General features: G+C 35.0%; 1 protein-coding gene across 50 annotated transcripts in view; it reads right to left on the bottom strand.

Annotated features, from left to right (window-relative positions):
• Positions 1-14853, bottom strand: part of GPHN (gephyrin) — a 689342-nt gene that overhangs the window by 366524 nt on the left and 307965 nt on the right. For 24 of the 50 annotated variants that reach the window (XR_013521272.1, XM_078335182.1, XM_078335191.1 and 21 more), the window contains one exon: positions 7853-7891. The exons of the other annotated variants lie outside the window; for them this stretch is intronic. Coding sequence is in view for 19 of the 24 variants with exons in the window: in XM_009006165.5 (XP_009004413.1) it covers positions 7853-7891 (39 nt within the window). In the remaining 5 variants the exon portion in view is untranslated. The remainder of the gene's footprint in view (positions 1-7852; positions 7892-14853) is intronic. 50 annotated transcript variants of the gene reach the window in all.

Below are 14853 nucleotides of genomic sequence, written 5' to 3'. Positions count from 1 at the left end.
GCATTGGGTCTCTTTTGGAGCTGTGAGCTATGTTGCCTGGGGCTGTGGGAGGGATGATGGAAGCACTCCTTTAGCTGCCCTGGCTGGTATCTTAGTAGGTCATGTGCCCCCATGTCCCACTGGATCTGAGCCTTGACCAATAATTGTAGTTCTTGTGGCCTAGACTGCAACTCAAATTTATTTTGGGCTGCAAAGGACTTTAGCCTGTGGTGGTAAGGCTTGCCAAAGCTCACATTCCAATCTCAGGGATGAGCAGTTCCCTTCTGCCTATGGCTGGTCCAAATGCTCCCTCTATGGGCAGTATTCAGTTGAGTTAAGCCTGTATCATAGCCTGTGGTGCTTTCTGCTGTGACAGGGCAGCACTGTGTTCAACGATATGTCTCACAATCACTGCGTGCTTCCTCTCCCTATGCACAGATTCTCTCTCCATGCCATGCTGCCAGTTGCTGCTGGGGTATGATTGGGGAGGAGTGGCATTGGCAATTCAAGACTGTTTCCTATCCCTTTCAGGGTCTCTTTCAGCAACATGAAGTTAAAACAAGGTACTATAACTACTCATCTGTTTTTTGGTTTTGATGAAGGTGCTTTTCTTACATAGAGAGTTGTTAAGTTTGGTGTTCCTGTTTGAGGTATGACTGGTAGAGCCTTTTATTTGGCCATGTTGATTTACACCCTCTTTATTCTTGAGAGATATTTTGCTTAATAGACAATTCTCATTATTTTCTTTAATGCTTTATATATTCTATTGTGTGTTTTATTCCAATGTTGTTGAAAAGCCTGCTATCATTTCTGTGTAAGTGATCTACTGTTTCTCTCTGGTTACTTTAAATAGTTCTCTTACTTTAGTTCTGACGTTTCATTCCATGTGTTCAGAAACAGATTTCTTTTATTTATCCTTCTTGAGATACACTATACTATTAGGATTTCTAGATTTGTATTTTTTCATTAGTTCTGTAAACTTCACAGTCATTATCTCTTTGATCATTGCCTTCTCTGTTCTATTTTTTCCTATTGGGGCTCTGATATAATGTACTTTGGACCTTTTCATTTCATTCTCCATATCTTCTCTCACATTTCCATCATATAATCTATGTAATTATGTCATTATATTAAAATTTTTGATACATATTACTGACTGCCCAAACCGTTTGTGGTTAGACTTTCTAGAACAAATAATGGTGACAGTGGCTATCTTTCTCCTTTTTCTGACTTTAGTAAGAATTTATCCAGTGGTTCAGCTTTATTGTATTTGCTAGTTTTGTGAAAAACACATTTTAATTCTAGTTTACTATGTATCCTTAACAGGAGAAAATACACTGAATTTTATGTCTTTTTTGGCATACATTAAGATGACCATATAATCTTTTGTGATTTACCTAATAATGATAAAAATGAAATTAAAGGATGTCTAAAACTTACCATCCTTGAATTCTTAAAATAAATTTTGCTTAGAAGAGGTGTACATTTAGAAAAACTTGTTGCTGTATCAAGTTTGTGTATATTATTTTAATATTTCTACATATATTTTCACATATGATTAGGTCTATGGTCTCCTTGTTATTTTTATTCCACTTTGGTATGAAGGTTTTGTTATCTTAATAGATTGAGTTCAGATATTTTCTTCATCCTGTGCTTAGAGACAATTTACATAATAAGGACAGAGGCAGGAATTACCTGTTCTTTAAAGTTTTAATTGAACCCATAAACCCTACTCTTCTTTCTACCATCTCACTCTTCTAGAATTCTGCAGTAGCAGAAATTTATTTATCAACTGACAGATATTGGGAATCAAGGTGCTTCTCTATTCAATCTCTTTTCACTTTAATTTGAAGCCAAATAATCAATAAGTTCAGGCTGCAACATTGGCATTTGCATTTTCTACAAATTCTAAAGTTTATTTTCAGCTGGAATTATAAATGTACCTGAATAGCACAAAATCAAACCCATGTTCCCATATCTTAACTTCCATAAGGCAAGTTATTTTTTTAAACCAAAGTTACTCATCAGTAAAGAACAGTTAATTAGTTGTCTTACATTTGAACTCTTATAAGGCCTTGCATATTATACTGTATTATCTTTATTTTATTCTATAAAAAGCCCGGTTTGATGAAGGCCCACAAGCCTAAAAGATCTCTTCATCAATACTAATGTTGTTTGGATATGGAGGATGCCTGTCAGAAATGATTAATAAAAAGCAATATTGTATGTGGTTATGTTGTGAATGTTACGATATCTTTACAGGACAAAAGAAAATGGTAAGTGTACTAATGTTAGGCAAATGGGTACTGGAGGCTTGGAATATCATTTCCAGTAATATCTTTAAATAGAAAAAATGTAAATTCCATGTATTCATAATTAAGTAAGAATAAACTTGTACCTCACACCACATACTAAAATTAACTCAAAATAGATCTATAGCATACAGAACTATAGTTCTTTATCTATAGTATAACTATAAAACTCTTAAACAGTTTAATTTCTTAAGATGTGAAACACAAAATTACCATATGACCCCACACTTCCATTCCTAAGTACATAACCAATAGAAATGAAAGCAAGAACTTGAACATATACTTGTATGCCAATGTTCACAACAGCATTATTCCCAATAGCCAAAAGATGAAAACAAGCCAAGTCCATCAGAAGATGAATGGATAAATTATGGTATTACATATATAATATTCAGCCATAAAAAGGAATAAAGTTCTGATATACACTACAAGATACATGAACTGAGAAGACATTAGGCTACATGAAAAAAGCCATTCACAAAAGGATAATTATTGTGTGATTGCATTTACATGAAATATTTATAATAGGGAAATTTACAAAGATAGAAAGTAGTTTTAGAGGTTACCAAGGTTTATGGGAAAAGAGAAATGGGGAGTTATTGCTTAAAGGTTACAGGTTTCTGGGGTGATGAAAAAAGTTTTGAAAATAGATAGTGGCGATGACTGTACAACATTGTGAATATAATTAATACCAATGAATTTTACACTTAAAAATGGCTAAAATAGGCTGGGGGCAGTGGCTCATGCCTGTAATACCAGCACTTTGGGAGGCTGAGGCAGGCAAAGCAACTGAGGTTGGGAGTTTGAGACCAGCCTAACCAATATGGAGAAACCCCATCTCTACTAAAAATACAAAATTAGCCAGCTGTAGTACCTGTAATCCCAGCTACTCAGGAGGCTGAGGCAGGAGAATTGCTTGAACCCAGGAGGCAGAGGTTGCAGAACTCAGCTTCCTATGTATTTAAACTCAGCTTCCTCAAAATAAAATAGGAGTTTAGAGATCACAAAAAAATATTAAGTTTAATAAAATTATGTTACTCTTATATTTTCCTTTATTCCACACCATTAAAATAGCTGTATAATCTACTTTTTCTGCTTTGAAATGTTTTTCAGAAAGGAATACAGGCAAAGCAAAATCTTTTAAAATTATTCATTATTGCTAAGAAACAAGCTAAATCTGGTCATAATTTAGTAGTGCTTTTCTCTTGACATCAGAACCTTGATATTCCCATAGCTGTGCTGTTAAAATAAATTTTAGTAAGAAATTAGAAGGAGGAAGGAAAAATGTGTTGGTAAAATGTATCCTAAAGGAATCAGTGTGAAGTAGTGAGTAATAGGAATGAAAGATAACTGCTTTCAGGCTTAAATGCATACATCAGTATAGAGAGGACAAATACATTCATAGTTCAGGAATAATTAACCAAATCCACAAGAAAAACTAATGAATATGACTGAATCTTCTGACACCAGAAATTTTAGTGAGTTTTAGTTGATAATGAGGACAAATTAAATTCCTGAATGTTTTCAATATTGGTGTAAGAGTTGTACTTCAGGGGACAAAAATCTCTCATTGTGCTTGCAATTAAATTCAAGAACAGCCTCTATCCTCTTATCTATAGCCATTTTCTATTCTTCACTATAAATCTAATAAGCCTGGTTTTAGTTACTGTTGTTTATTAATAGCTACCAATGAAATCACTAACCTGTCATTGAATGCTCTAGGCTTTAAAATGAAAGAGATTCCTATCAGCATTTAAGTTACTGCCAGCATCCTTCAGGTGTGATAAGCTGTAATACAGAATTTTTCATTCTTATTACCTTCTTATTCTTGAATCAATAATGATTAGAAGAGGTGAAGGGATTTCCTTATATACAGCCACTCCGACTTTGAACATTTTCCTCAAGCCATTAGATGAAAAGCACAAAATTTTGCAGTTGAAGTTAGAAACACATTTTTTTGTTAAATGTGAGACCCTTAAGAGCAAGGTTTTATGTCTTATGTCATATAATATTCCTAGCAGACTACAGATTACCCAACCTTTCTTAAAAGGTTCTGAGAGAATTTTTGTATCTAGTAAATTGATTTCTCTGTTACCCATGCAGAATGGTACTAGTTGTGTACCACCCTTAGGAGAATTGAGAAGACAAATAGTCAAACAATTTTCTGTGTTTGATAGTTTAGATGAGGAACCTCAGTTGAGAAGGGATAGATAGAGTGTATAAAAATCGCCCCACCCCCCGCAAAACTGTTGAATTAATAGATGAGAACATATCGCCTGACAGACTGAAAGTCTTTTTTCCTAGGTCCATCATTATTTTAACTACTGCAGTTTTCAACGGCTTGAAGACAAGAATCAATTCTCTTTAACTTCTTTAATCCTTATAAGGTATAGGACACTATGGTACAGAGTTCAATTTAACTCGCATCATATTTCATCAGTGGATTAAAACACAGATACATGTGCATGCATGCACACACACAGACAGACATGCATGAATGTGCACAATACCTAAACCATATTCCAAACCTACTGAATCAGAATCTCCCGGGGTTGAAGCTAGGAATCTTTTTAGACAAATATCTATGAGTGGTAGAAGGCTGAATATACAGGATGAAGGATCTTTGGATTGAAATGAATTTTTATTCCTATTGTTGGTTCCTCTAAACATGACCTGGTTCTCTCATCTTAGTCATCTTCATTTAAACCTTGCCTACCTCTCTCCTCTTTAAGCCCACATTATTCCATTTCAAAGATATGCCATCATACTGTCCTTAAATTGGTTATTTTAAAACAATTTAACTTTTGTCAAAATCATTTTTGTTATCTTACAATCATCCAAGATCTGTGTTATTTTAACTTAATTCTCCCTTTTATTCATAGAATACAGTCTTCTAAATTTTATCTTTTGGCCTTCTGTAACCTTTCTCAAAGTTTATAATTCTTCTGCTCCTAATATAATATCTTGAACATATTAATCTTTCATGTTAATTATGTGGTTTCCCCAGTTTCTTTGCTATTAATTCAATTTCTTCTTAGACAAAAGTATTAAGTGCTACTGAATCCATTTCTAGTTCTATAATCAAAAGAAAAACACACACTTGCATGCCGATGTTTTTAGGAGCATTATTTATAAAATCTAAAAGCCAAAAACAATCCAGTGTCCACCAACAGGTGAACTGATAAACAAATTGTGTTATATACATACAATGGAATATTAGTCAGTGTTAAAAAGGAATTAAATTCTGATACATGATACAGTATGAATGAACCTTGAAAACATTTGGCTATGTGAAATAAGCTACACACTGAAAGACAAAACTTGTATGATTCTACTTATATGAAGTATCTAGAATAGGCAAATTTATAAAGACAGAAAGTAGATTAGAGTTTACCATGGCTGGGGGAGGGAGGAATGGAGCTTTAGTGAGTACAGAGTTTCTATATGGGATGATAAAAAAAGTTTTAGAAACAGTGGTGATGGTGGCACAAAACTGTGAATGTGCTAATATCACTGAATTGTACACTTAAAATTGGTTAAAAGTATAAATTTCATTTTATCACAATTTCAAAAAGCTACTGAAATGATTTTCTTCAGTAGAGCATCCTTTTTCTTCACACTGACAAATTTTATCTCTATTATTAAAAGAAAATAAAAAAAACCCATTCATACTTTTTTCTATATACCTACATGTATCACCTCTGTAGATTTTTTCCTTTTTTGTAAAAATAAAATTTCATATGGATACTCAGCATTTTCCACACTTCGAGCACAATGATGTTATAGATACACACATAAAACACTTCAAAACTATATATACACATGTGTACGCATACATACACACCCCAGTTTAAATCTCCTCCTTATACTCTTACAAATTTCACCAAAATTCTTCTTTGGCTCTTGTATTTGAGCTTTCATTTAAATATAAGCAAATAAGACTATAAGCTTTACAGTGCAGATAATATTATGTTGCAAGTTATTTTTAGATGCCAAGTACTTTGTAAATACAGTAATGCAAAAACATCAATTTCAAAGGTTTACCTAACATGCAAGAAAAAAGTTTAAAAGGAGGGAAGATAAATACATCAAAAGGATCTCTAAAGAACTGGTATTACGTAAACTATGAGGAAGCTGAGAAATGATATTCTCAAAGGGAAAAATAGAGCACAGCAGAAAGCTACTTTAATCTGAACTACAAAGAACTATAAGATAATCAAATTTATTATTTTTAGAGATGGTACTTTAAGGTTGCAAAAAAATTCTGGTGTGACTAAAAAGGATAAAATTAATAGGAGTAACTTGTCCTTATAAAACCCTGGAAAATTTAGGAAAAATAAATTAAAAAATAATTTTAGTATATGGAAAATTATTGAAAGATCCCATACACAAGAAATAAATGTATATAATATATGATGTGAAAAGAAAACTTAAGATGATAATTTATAAAAAATTATATTCCTATGTAAAGAGAAGAATGTGGAGTTCTATAAAAAAAAGCAGAGAGGTGGTAGTGAGTTTAAAAAGTCAGTTTAGGAGCAAACTGGACTGGGCTGTTAAACAGCAAAGCATTTTCCTATTTCTAAGTTGTGTTTGGATAATTTGGACAATATGTAGGCAAAACTTTTATTGGAAATAAAATATGATCAGGGTTACAAGACATAGAGGAGCAATGCCAGTGATTTTTAAATGCAGCAAACTATAAACGAGGCATCACGGGCCAATCAGTAAGTTGCCAGTACACAGATGATTGCAATGTTTCAGATAAATTAATGGGACAGCCGCAGGCAACAAATAGATCGAGAAGGCAACAGTCGAGCAAACTCAGTCAGCAGTCTAACTCACTGGCACAAGGCAAGTGTAGATGATAGCGGAAATGCTAAACAATCTCACCTACTTACAGTGTTACAGGCATAGATTGGGCAGGGCAAGATCAGGCAGGCAGATGGCATAGCACTCGTTAGGCCACAGCATAGGGGAATTGTAAGGGAGCAGATAGATAATGGTGGGCAGTCTAAAATGCTAAAACAGCAGATGGATATGGCAGTACCAGGCCATTTGCTGATGGACAAAGCACCAGTGAGTGAAGAAGGCAAATCATTCAGCAGATGAGTGAAGTGAGGCAAAAAGTAGAGACAAAAACCAAAGGCAATCAAGCAGGTAGACAGAACAGTAGAGAAACAATGACAGATCATCAGAAGCAGTTAGGTAGGGGAATAACAAGCTCTCAGCAGAGGAATAAAACACCATTCAGGAAAAGATGAGATTGAGAGTGAAGCAATCCCCTGAATTGGGTGTCTTCCATCTAGGATACAGTAATCAATAAACTGCATATGAGAATCCACAAGAGAACAGCACACAAATGGAAATAGCAGATGGATCTGAACTCTATTGCCCAGGGAAACAGAATGACCCTAGAACATATAGATACATAACAATCCACAAGGAAATTAAACAGATGCGGAAAATGGGTCCAAGCATTTTTTATGATGATAAAATAAACCAAACACTAAAAATTATTAATCTGAAAATGATTGGCTGGGATTGAAGTCTTCGCTTACCCCTTTCTGGAGCCCACAAAATGGGAATGTTGGGAATTTCTGCAGCAGAAAAACAGAAGAGAAAAGGGATTTCTGACTCCCAGTTTGAGGAAAGCAGGTCAAATTTAGGGCTATATGAACTGGTTCAGGGAAATAAGAACCAGCCTGAACCTTCTCCCTTCCTCAGAATGAAATCATTTCTGAGTTATGGGAAAGGTTTAGGAAGCCCTCACCCCATCATTCCCCACAACCTCCCCTCTCACACTTACCTCCAGTGCAAACAGTTTCCAGCAAGGAGGTACTTGGAAAAATTCACTCCTATGTTTACACCATGGCAAAATGGGAAGATGGTCAACTAATGGTACTTCCTGTATAGGTAGGGTTTCTGATTCAGAGGGATCCCATCCACTCTTTGTGAATGAGCAGGGGGACAAATTACTAGAAACTACCTACCTCTTTGAAAGTGGATGAGAAAGAATCAGGGGCAGTAATATCAATCAACGGATATTAATACCAGTAAGTATATTGGTGTTCTCATTAATTGTCGTGGATTTTAATTCCATTTATAGGTTGATGACTCCAAAAAATAATATTTCTAGCTAAGATTTTCCTAATAAAGTCTAGATGCATATACCTAATATTTACTTTTTGAATAGCGGGGTGAGGAAAGGAGTCTTGCTCCGTCACTCAGACTGGAGTGCAGTGGTGTGATCTCAGCTCACTGCAACCTCTGCCTCCTGGGTTCAAGCAATTCTCCTGTCTCAGCCTCCTGAGTAGCTGGGATTACAGGTGTGCACCCCCATGCCCAGCTGAATTTTGTGTTTTTTTTTTTTTTTTAGTAGAGACAAGGTTTCACCCTGCTGTCCAGGCTTGTTTTGAACTCCTGACCTCCCAAAGTGCTGGGATTACAGGTGTGAGCCACCATGCCCAGCCTCATATACCTAATATTTAATTGCAATTCAATATCTCTACTTGGATATCTAAAGGAAGTTCAAGTTTCCATAACCAAAGTAAAATTCTTAATCTTGCCCCTCAAACCTACTCTTCCCACAGTCTTCTCCATTTCAGTAAATGGAAACTCCATCCTTCAATTCCCAAGGCAAATCTTGGGTCTTATACCTGACTTCTTTCTCTTATTCCATCTGTTACCACCCTTCAAAATATGTCAATAATCTACTTCTCACTACTTCCATCTCTATCACTGGTCTATGCTACTGCCATTTTCCACCTGGATTATTTTAATAGTCTCCTAACTTGTTTCCCCATTAAAATATGTCGGTTCATGCCATGCCTTTCCTCTATTACATTAAGGGTGGCATACAGGTTCACATGATCGATGGCTTCCTCCCTCTCCTCCTTTAGGTCTTTGATCAAATGTCACCTTATCAATGAGGCCTTCCTTAATGAATGACCCTATTTAAAATTATAACCCTCTTTTCTGCCTGGGCTACCTATCTCCCCTCCCTGGTTTATCTTTATTCATAGCACTTACCATCTCCAGTACTATACATTTTACTTGTTTTTTTAAAGTTTGTATCCTCTCACTAAAATGTAATGACTACTTAGCTCATTGCTCTATCTTAACATCTTAAACGGTGCCTGGCATATATATATATATATGTATATGAATATATGTATGTATATGTATATCTAGTAGGCTTAAAGTCCATATTTGAGTCCATGAAATTTCTTATGGGGCTTCCTCTCTCAATCTCAAATTTTCAAAATGCTTTTCCAAAAGCTCATATGCTATGAGCTTTTAGATTAACAGAGCAGATGCTAGTGCACTATAGAATAGAAATGTTCTGAAACAGGGGGTGGCAAACTATAGCGCAAGGGCCAAATCCTGCCCATTTGTATGGCCTGCAATCTCTAAATGATTTTTGCATTTTTAATGATTTAAGAGATAATCAAAAGAAGAATAGTATTTAATGACACGTGGAAATATATGAGATCCAAATTCAGTGTCCATAATGAAGTTTCATTAGAGCACAGCCAGGCTCATTCATTTATATCATCTATAGCTGCCTGTGTGCTACAGGTCTGGCAGAGTTGGGTAGTTTTGACAGAGACCATATGCCCTACAAAATCTAAAAAATTTACCATCTGGCCCTTTTAAATAATAAGTTTGCTGACCCTTGTCCTATAGTATTTTATATTTTGCAGAGTCTCACTCTGTTACCCAGGCTGGAGTGCAGTGGTGCCATCTTGGCTCACTGCACCTCCACCTCCCAGGTCAAGTGATTCTCCTGCCTCGGCCTCCAAGAAGCTGGTTATAGGGGCACACCACCACACCTGGTTAACTTTTGTATTTTTAGTAGAGACAAGGTTTCACCATGTTGGCCCGGCTGGTCTTGAACACCTGACCTCAGGTGATCCACCCTCTTCAACCTCCCAAAGCGCTGGGATTACAGGCGTGAGCCACCGCACCCAGCCTGCTTTCAGTATTATATACAAGTAGCCTCTCATTCCTCTAAATATTCTTTATTACAAAGGGTGATATTCATTCATTGATCTACCCCACAGAGCAGCCCCATCGTGAGGGACAAATTACGGTACTAAGTCTTGAAAATGGCAAAATGGGAGAGAATGAAAGAGGAAATAAATAGGGCCCATAAATAGAACTTATATCAAAGTTTCACACAATTAACTAAACTTCTAAACACATACCCTAACAATAGTTGGAAATCAGCATGATATGAATTTCTTTTGAATCTCATCAATGGGGTTATTATGAAAGTGAACTCATTATAATGGGGTTGCCTATACAATGTAATCTTGAATCACAGCAGGCAATTGACACATTATAATAATATGCATTACAGTTATACAACATTCAAAACTAACAATTATATTCTCTCTGGTTCAAATATCTCTATTTTGTAAAAAAATAATATTTTAAAAATTTTGTAAAATCACATTCAGAAGTACCTCCTAATCAAAATTGACTTAGCTTTTCTTTCTGTAAAGGTTCAGCCTGAGGATTATTCCATGCAAGGATATTATGTTATTTGCTGCAATCAAACTTATAGAATGGAGTGAAGAAGCTGAGGGGAAGACACTTAAATTATCCCAGTGGCACTGCTGGCTACAATGTTATCTTATTTCTTCATAGAGGAGTGTAATTTATTTCTTTGTATATCAATTAGTCAGTCCTTCCAGCATGATGGATTGCTTCTCCTACATTGTTGCCTTTGGCCTTTGGTCTAGCTCACTCAGTGAAACTGACAACCATCATCTTCAAACTGTAATTCCAAGAAGTTTACTGTTTCTTTCTTCTTAGCATTTTTGGAAGGAACTTGGATCCTTTCTGCTCATTCTCATCTGTGTGCCATTAATAATTATCTGAGACTGGGTGCAGTGACTTATGCCTATAATCCCAGCACTTTGGAAAGCCGAGGCAGGTAGATCACGAGGTCAGGAGTTTGAGTCCAGCCTAACCAACATGGTAAAACCCCATCTCTACTAAAAATACAAAAATTAGCTGGGCATGGTGGTGCACACCTGTAGTCCCAGCTGCTTGGGAGGCTGAGGCAGGAGAATCACTTGAACCTGGGAGGCAGAGGTTGTGGTAAGCGGAGATCGCACCACTGCACTCCATCCTGGGCGACAAACTCTGTCTCAAAATAATAATAATAATAATAATAATAATAATAATAAAATAATTATCAGAAAAGGTTACTACCTCCAGCGAACATTTGTCCTTCATACTTTAGTAGCAGTTCCAAGTTCCAATATAAGAAAGTAATACTGGTAAAATTATTAGAATAATTACAGTTATTTACTTTGTTGTCTGAATCTACTTTCTGAGTCCCTATTAGATGCCTTTTATGGCAAGCAGTAACAACAAAGTTACAAATATTCTGCCCTTCTAATACAGTGATATTATTCTGAGAAGTTCATAGTATTTGACAGATATAAAATACTCACTTGTTGTCATCTTATTACATTTTGTGTAAAAAGTAACAGTAAGTCCGTTTTATAGACAGGTATCTAATATACAAGAGAGAAATTCATATTCCTGATTACAGACAGCAATAAAGGAATATCCTGAAATCTTCATTCCTGAGACTATGTCTCTAGATAAATATACTTTTAGCATTTTACTGATATATCTGTAAAAGATTTATTTATATTTTGTTGTTCATGTCTTAGCACATGTTTTGCAAGAGCAAAGTATTCTGGTATGCTAGCCTTTCTTCATTTTTACAAGAGTAGACTTGTTAGGGTGAATTAGAAAGGTGATTTCAAGGTATTATCACTCTGATAAATTCAAGCTAAAATAAGGATTTAACATGTCCTCTTTGATATTTCTTTTTTCTTTTCCACAACTATACTATTGTGTACTCTAGGTCATACCCTTTTTGATTTTTTTCCTCCTGAGAAGAATTCTTATAATATTTATTCAACTTATTCAGCTACTTATTTTTAAAGCTAAAGATCCTTCTAAATATATTCTAGATAATAATAACAAAGATGTATATAGCAAGTAAATACTGTTTTAAGTGCCTTGCTTATATTATTCACATAATATAACTACCCTATGAGGCAAGTACTCTTACTATCTTCATTTGACATATAATAAAACAGGTTTTTAAAGTTAATTGTATAAGGTTGCATACTAATAAGAGGTGGATCTGAGATTCAAGCCCAAATAGTCTGTGCTCTTAACCATTTTGCTATTTTTATTATTATTGTTTTTATGACCCATTACAGAGCAGAATTAACCACAGTGTTATGCTGCTCCATAAAAGGTTCTATGGGGAACACTATTTTTCTAGTCAGAACTGTAATTAGAAGCATAACTTACCATCACTTGTATCTATACTTACTTGTATGTTTATTCAACATATGATCTCTCTTATCCATAGGGCTCAATGAAAACCGACAGCACAGAGTAGGTATACAATTAGGACATATATTGAAAGCAAATTTAATATGTAATTTTTATTTGTGGGTTCTTCATATATAAATTTTTTGGTTTTGCTTTATTCTCAAAATTGCAAAAATTCTGACCTCAAGGAACAATGTATTATTCCCTCTTTAATGCTACTATATGGCAAAGGACCCGTTCAACTTAACAGTCTTGAATGCAAAATCAGTTATTGCTCTAATTATTTATCTAAATGGTGTAATACTGTACCTGTAATTTTTATGCTGGCACCATTTTACTATGGAGCTTTTCTTTTTTCATGCATAGAAAAATAGAGAATGCATGTTTTGGGAAAGCCTTGCCTGGTGGAAAATATAAATGCAAAAATAATACAAAAGTAGTGGACTTAAGGAGAAAATGTAATATTTCTTCTCAAATATCAGAAATGTCACGTAAAACAGGAATTAACCTTCTTTTGTGCACTGCCAAGCGCAGAATTAGGAAAAGTGAGCAGAAATTATAAGGTGACAGATTTCAGTTTGATTACAGTTTGGCTGTGTCCCCACCCAAATCTCATGTTTAGACTTTCAAACAAGTAGAGTTGTCTAAACAATGAATTCTTGGATAGAAGAAGTGGTGATTGAAATGTTCAGGCAAAGAGAAGGGCATGCTAGGGCTTCGAACATGTTGGTCTTTGCTCTCTTCAAATTCTGAGATACTATGATTTCTCTACTATAATAAAGTTTGTAATTTTATACAAAATGCTAACGAGAGATATAGCACTGAAAAAAATCTATGATAACATATTCCTTGATTGTCTTGATTCCTGATTCCAAGGGAAGAATTGACTGAAAAGGTTTTCAAACAACAAATCAACAAAATTGGAACTTGGTGCCTCTCAGTGGTTAAAATTTCATACATAAATAAATATATAATGGTGTGGATAGTTATTAGGTTTGCAGACTAAATCAAGAATTTCTTTTTTTAAAAACCAGGGTATAAAAAAAACCTTCAAAGAGAATAAAGTTAGTCCTACTGAGGAATGTATTCATGTACATTTGGATAAATGCTGATTCAAAAAAGTCTAAGAAAGTCCTGAAAGTATAATTTTACTGTCTATACTGGCTGATAGTAGACTTATGATCTAAATTTCCAAGGAATCTCTGAATAAGGCCAGTGATACGGTTTTACCCCCACCCAAATCTCATCTTGAATTGTAATTCCCATAATCCCCATGTGTAAAAAGAGGGTCTCAGTTGGAGGTATTAATAATTTTATCATGGGGGCAGTTACCCTCATGCTGTTCTCATGAAAATGAGTGAGTTCTTCTGAGATCTGATGGTTTTATAAGGGGCTTTCCGCACTGTTGGTTTGCACTTCTCCTTGCTGCTGCCATGTGAAGAAGAATATGTTTGCTTCAATTTCCACCATGACTGTAATTTTCCTAAGGCCTCTCCAGCCCTGCTGAACCATGAGTCAATTAAACCTCCTTCTTTTATAAATTACCCAGTCTTGGGTATATCTTTATTAGCAGCATGAGAACAGCCTAATACAGTAAGTTACTCATTTCTATATTTTGGATCTCTCTAGCTAGTATATGAAAGAAATAAGATAATGTAGGTCTCATGTATCTATCCTTCTATGTCAAGTGAATTCTCTGCTCTAGTCAGAAAGATTTTATGCCTATATTTCTCTGTGCCTTGCTCATATATTTTCCTCCTTTACTTCCACCAGTGATGTCATCCTCTTTCAAAACTTGAATCTTATACATTTTATCTTAAATTTTATAAAAATTTCACTGATCATTCAAGCTCTCTCTTAATCTCTTTAAATAAATCTTTTCGCCTCAATTGGCTGAATATTTCTGGTACCAAGTTTATACTGTCTTGAATTGTCACGTGACTATTTTAGGAGTATATGTACTTTAGCTTTAGGTTCGATAAAGCCCAAGGTGCTTCATAAGTATTTGTTACATTGAAGAAAGACAATGAATGCTGTTCTTATCAAACAGGAAGGTCCTAAGTGTGCCTATGATCTGAAAAAAAAATATGGCTTTCAATGGACAATATAAAAATAATTATAGACCCCAGATATAAAGTGGGCTATTACTAAAAAGTTACTTTTTCACATACCTACCTGTTGCAAGCCA

Source organism: Callithrix jacchus, chromosome 8, assembly GCF_049354715.1.
Source record: "Callithrix jacchus isolate 240 chromosome 8, calJac240_pri, whole genome shotgun sequence".
Lineage (NCBI taxonomy): Eukaryota > Metazoa > Chordata > Mammalia > Primates > Cebidae > Callithrix > Callithrix jacchus.
Note: the sequence above shows the minus strand (reverse complement) of the source record. Positions and strands in the feature narration are given on the sequence as shown.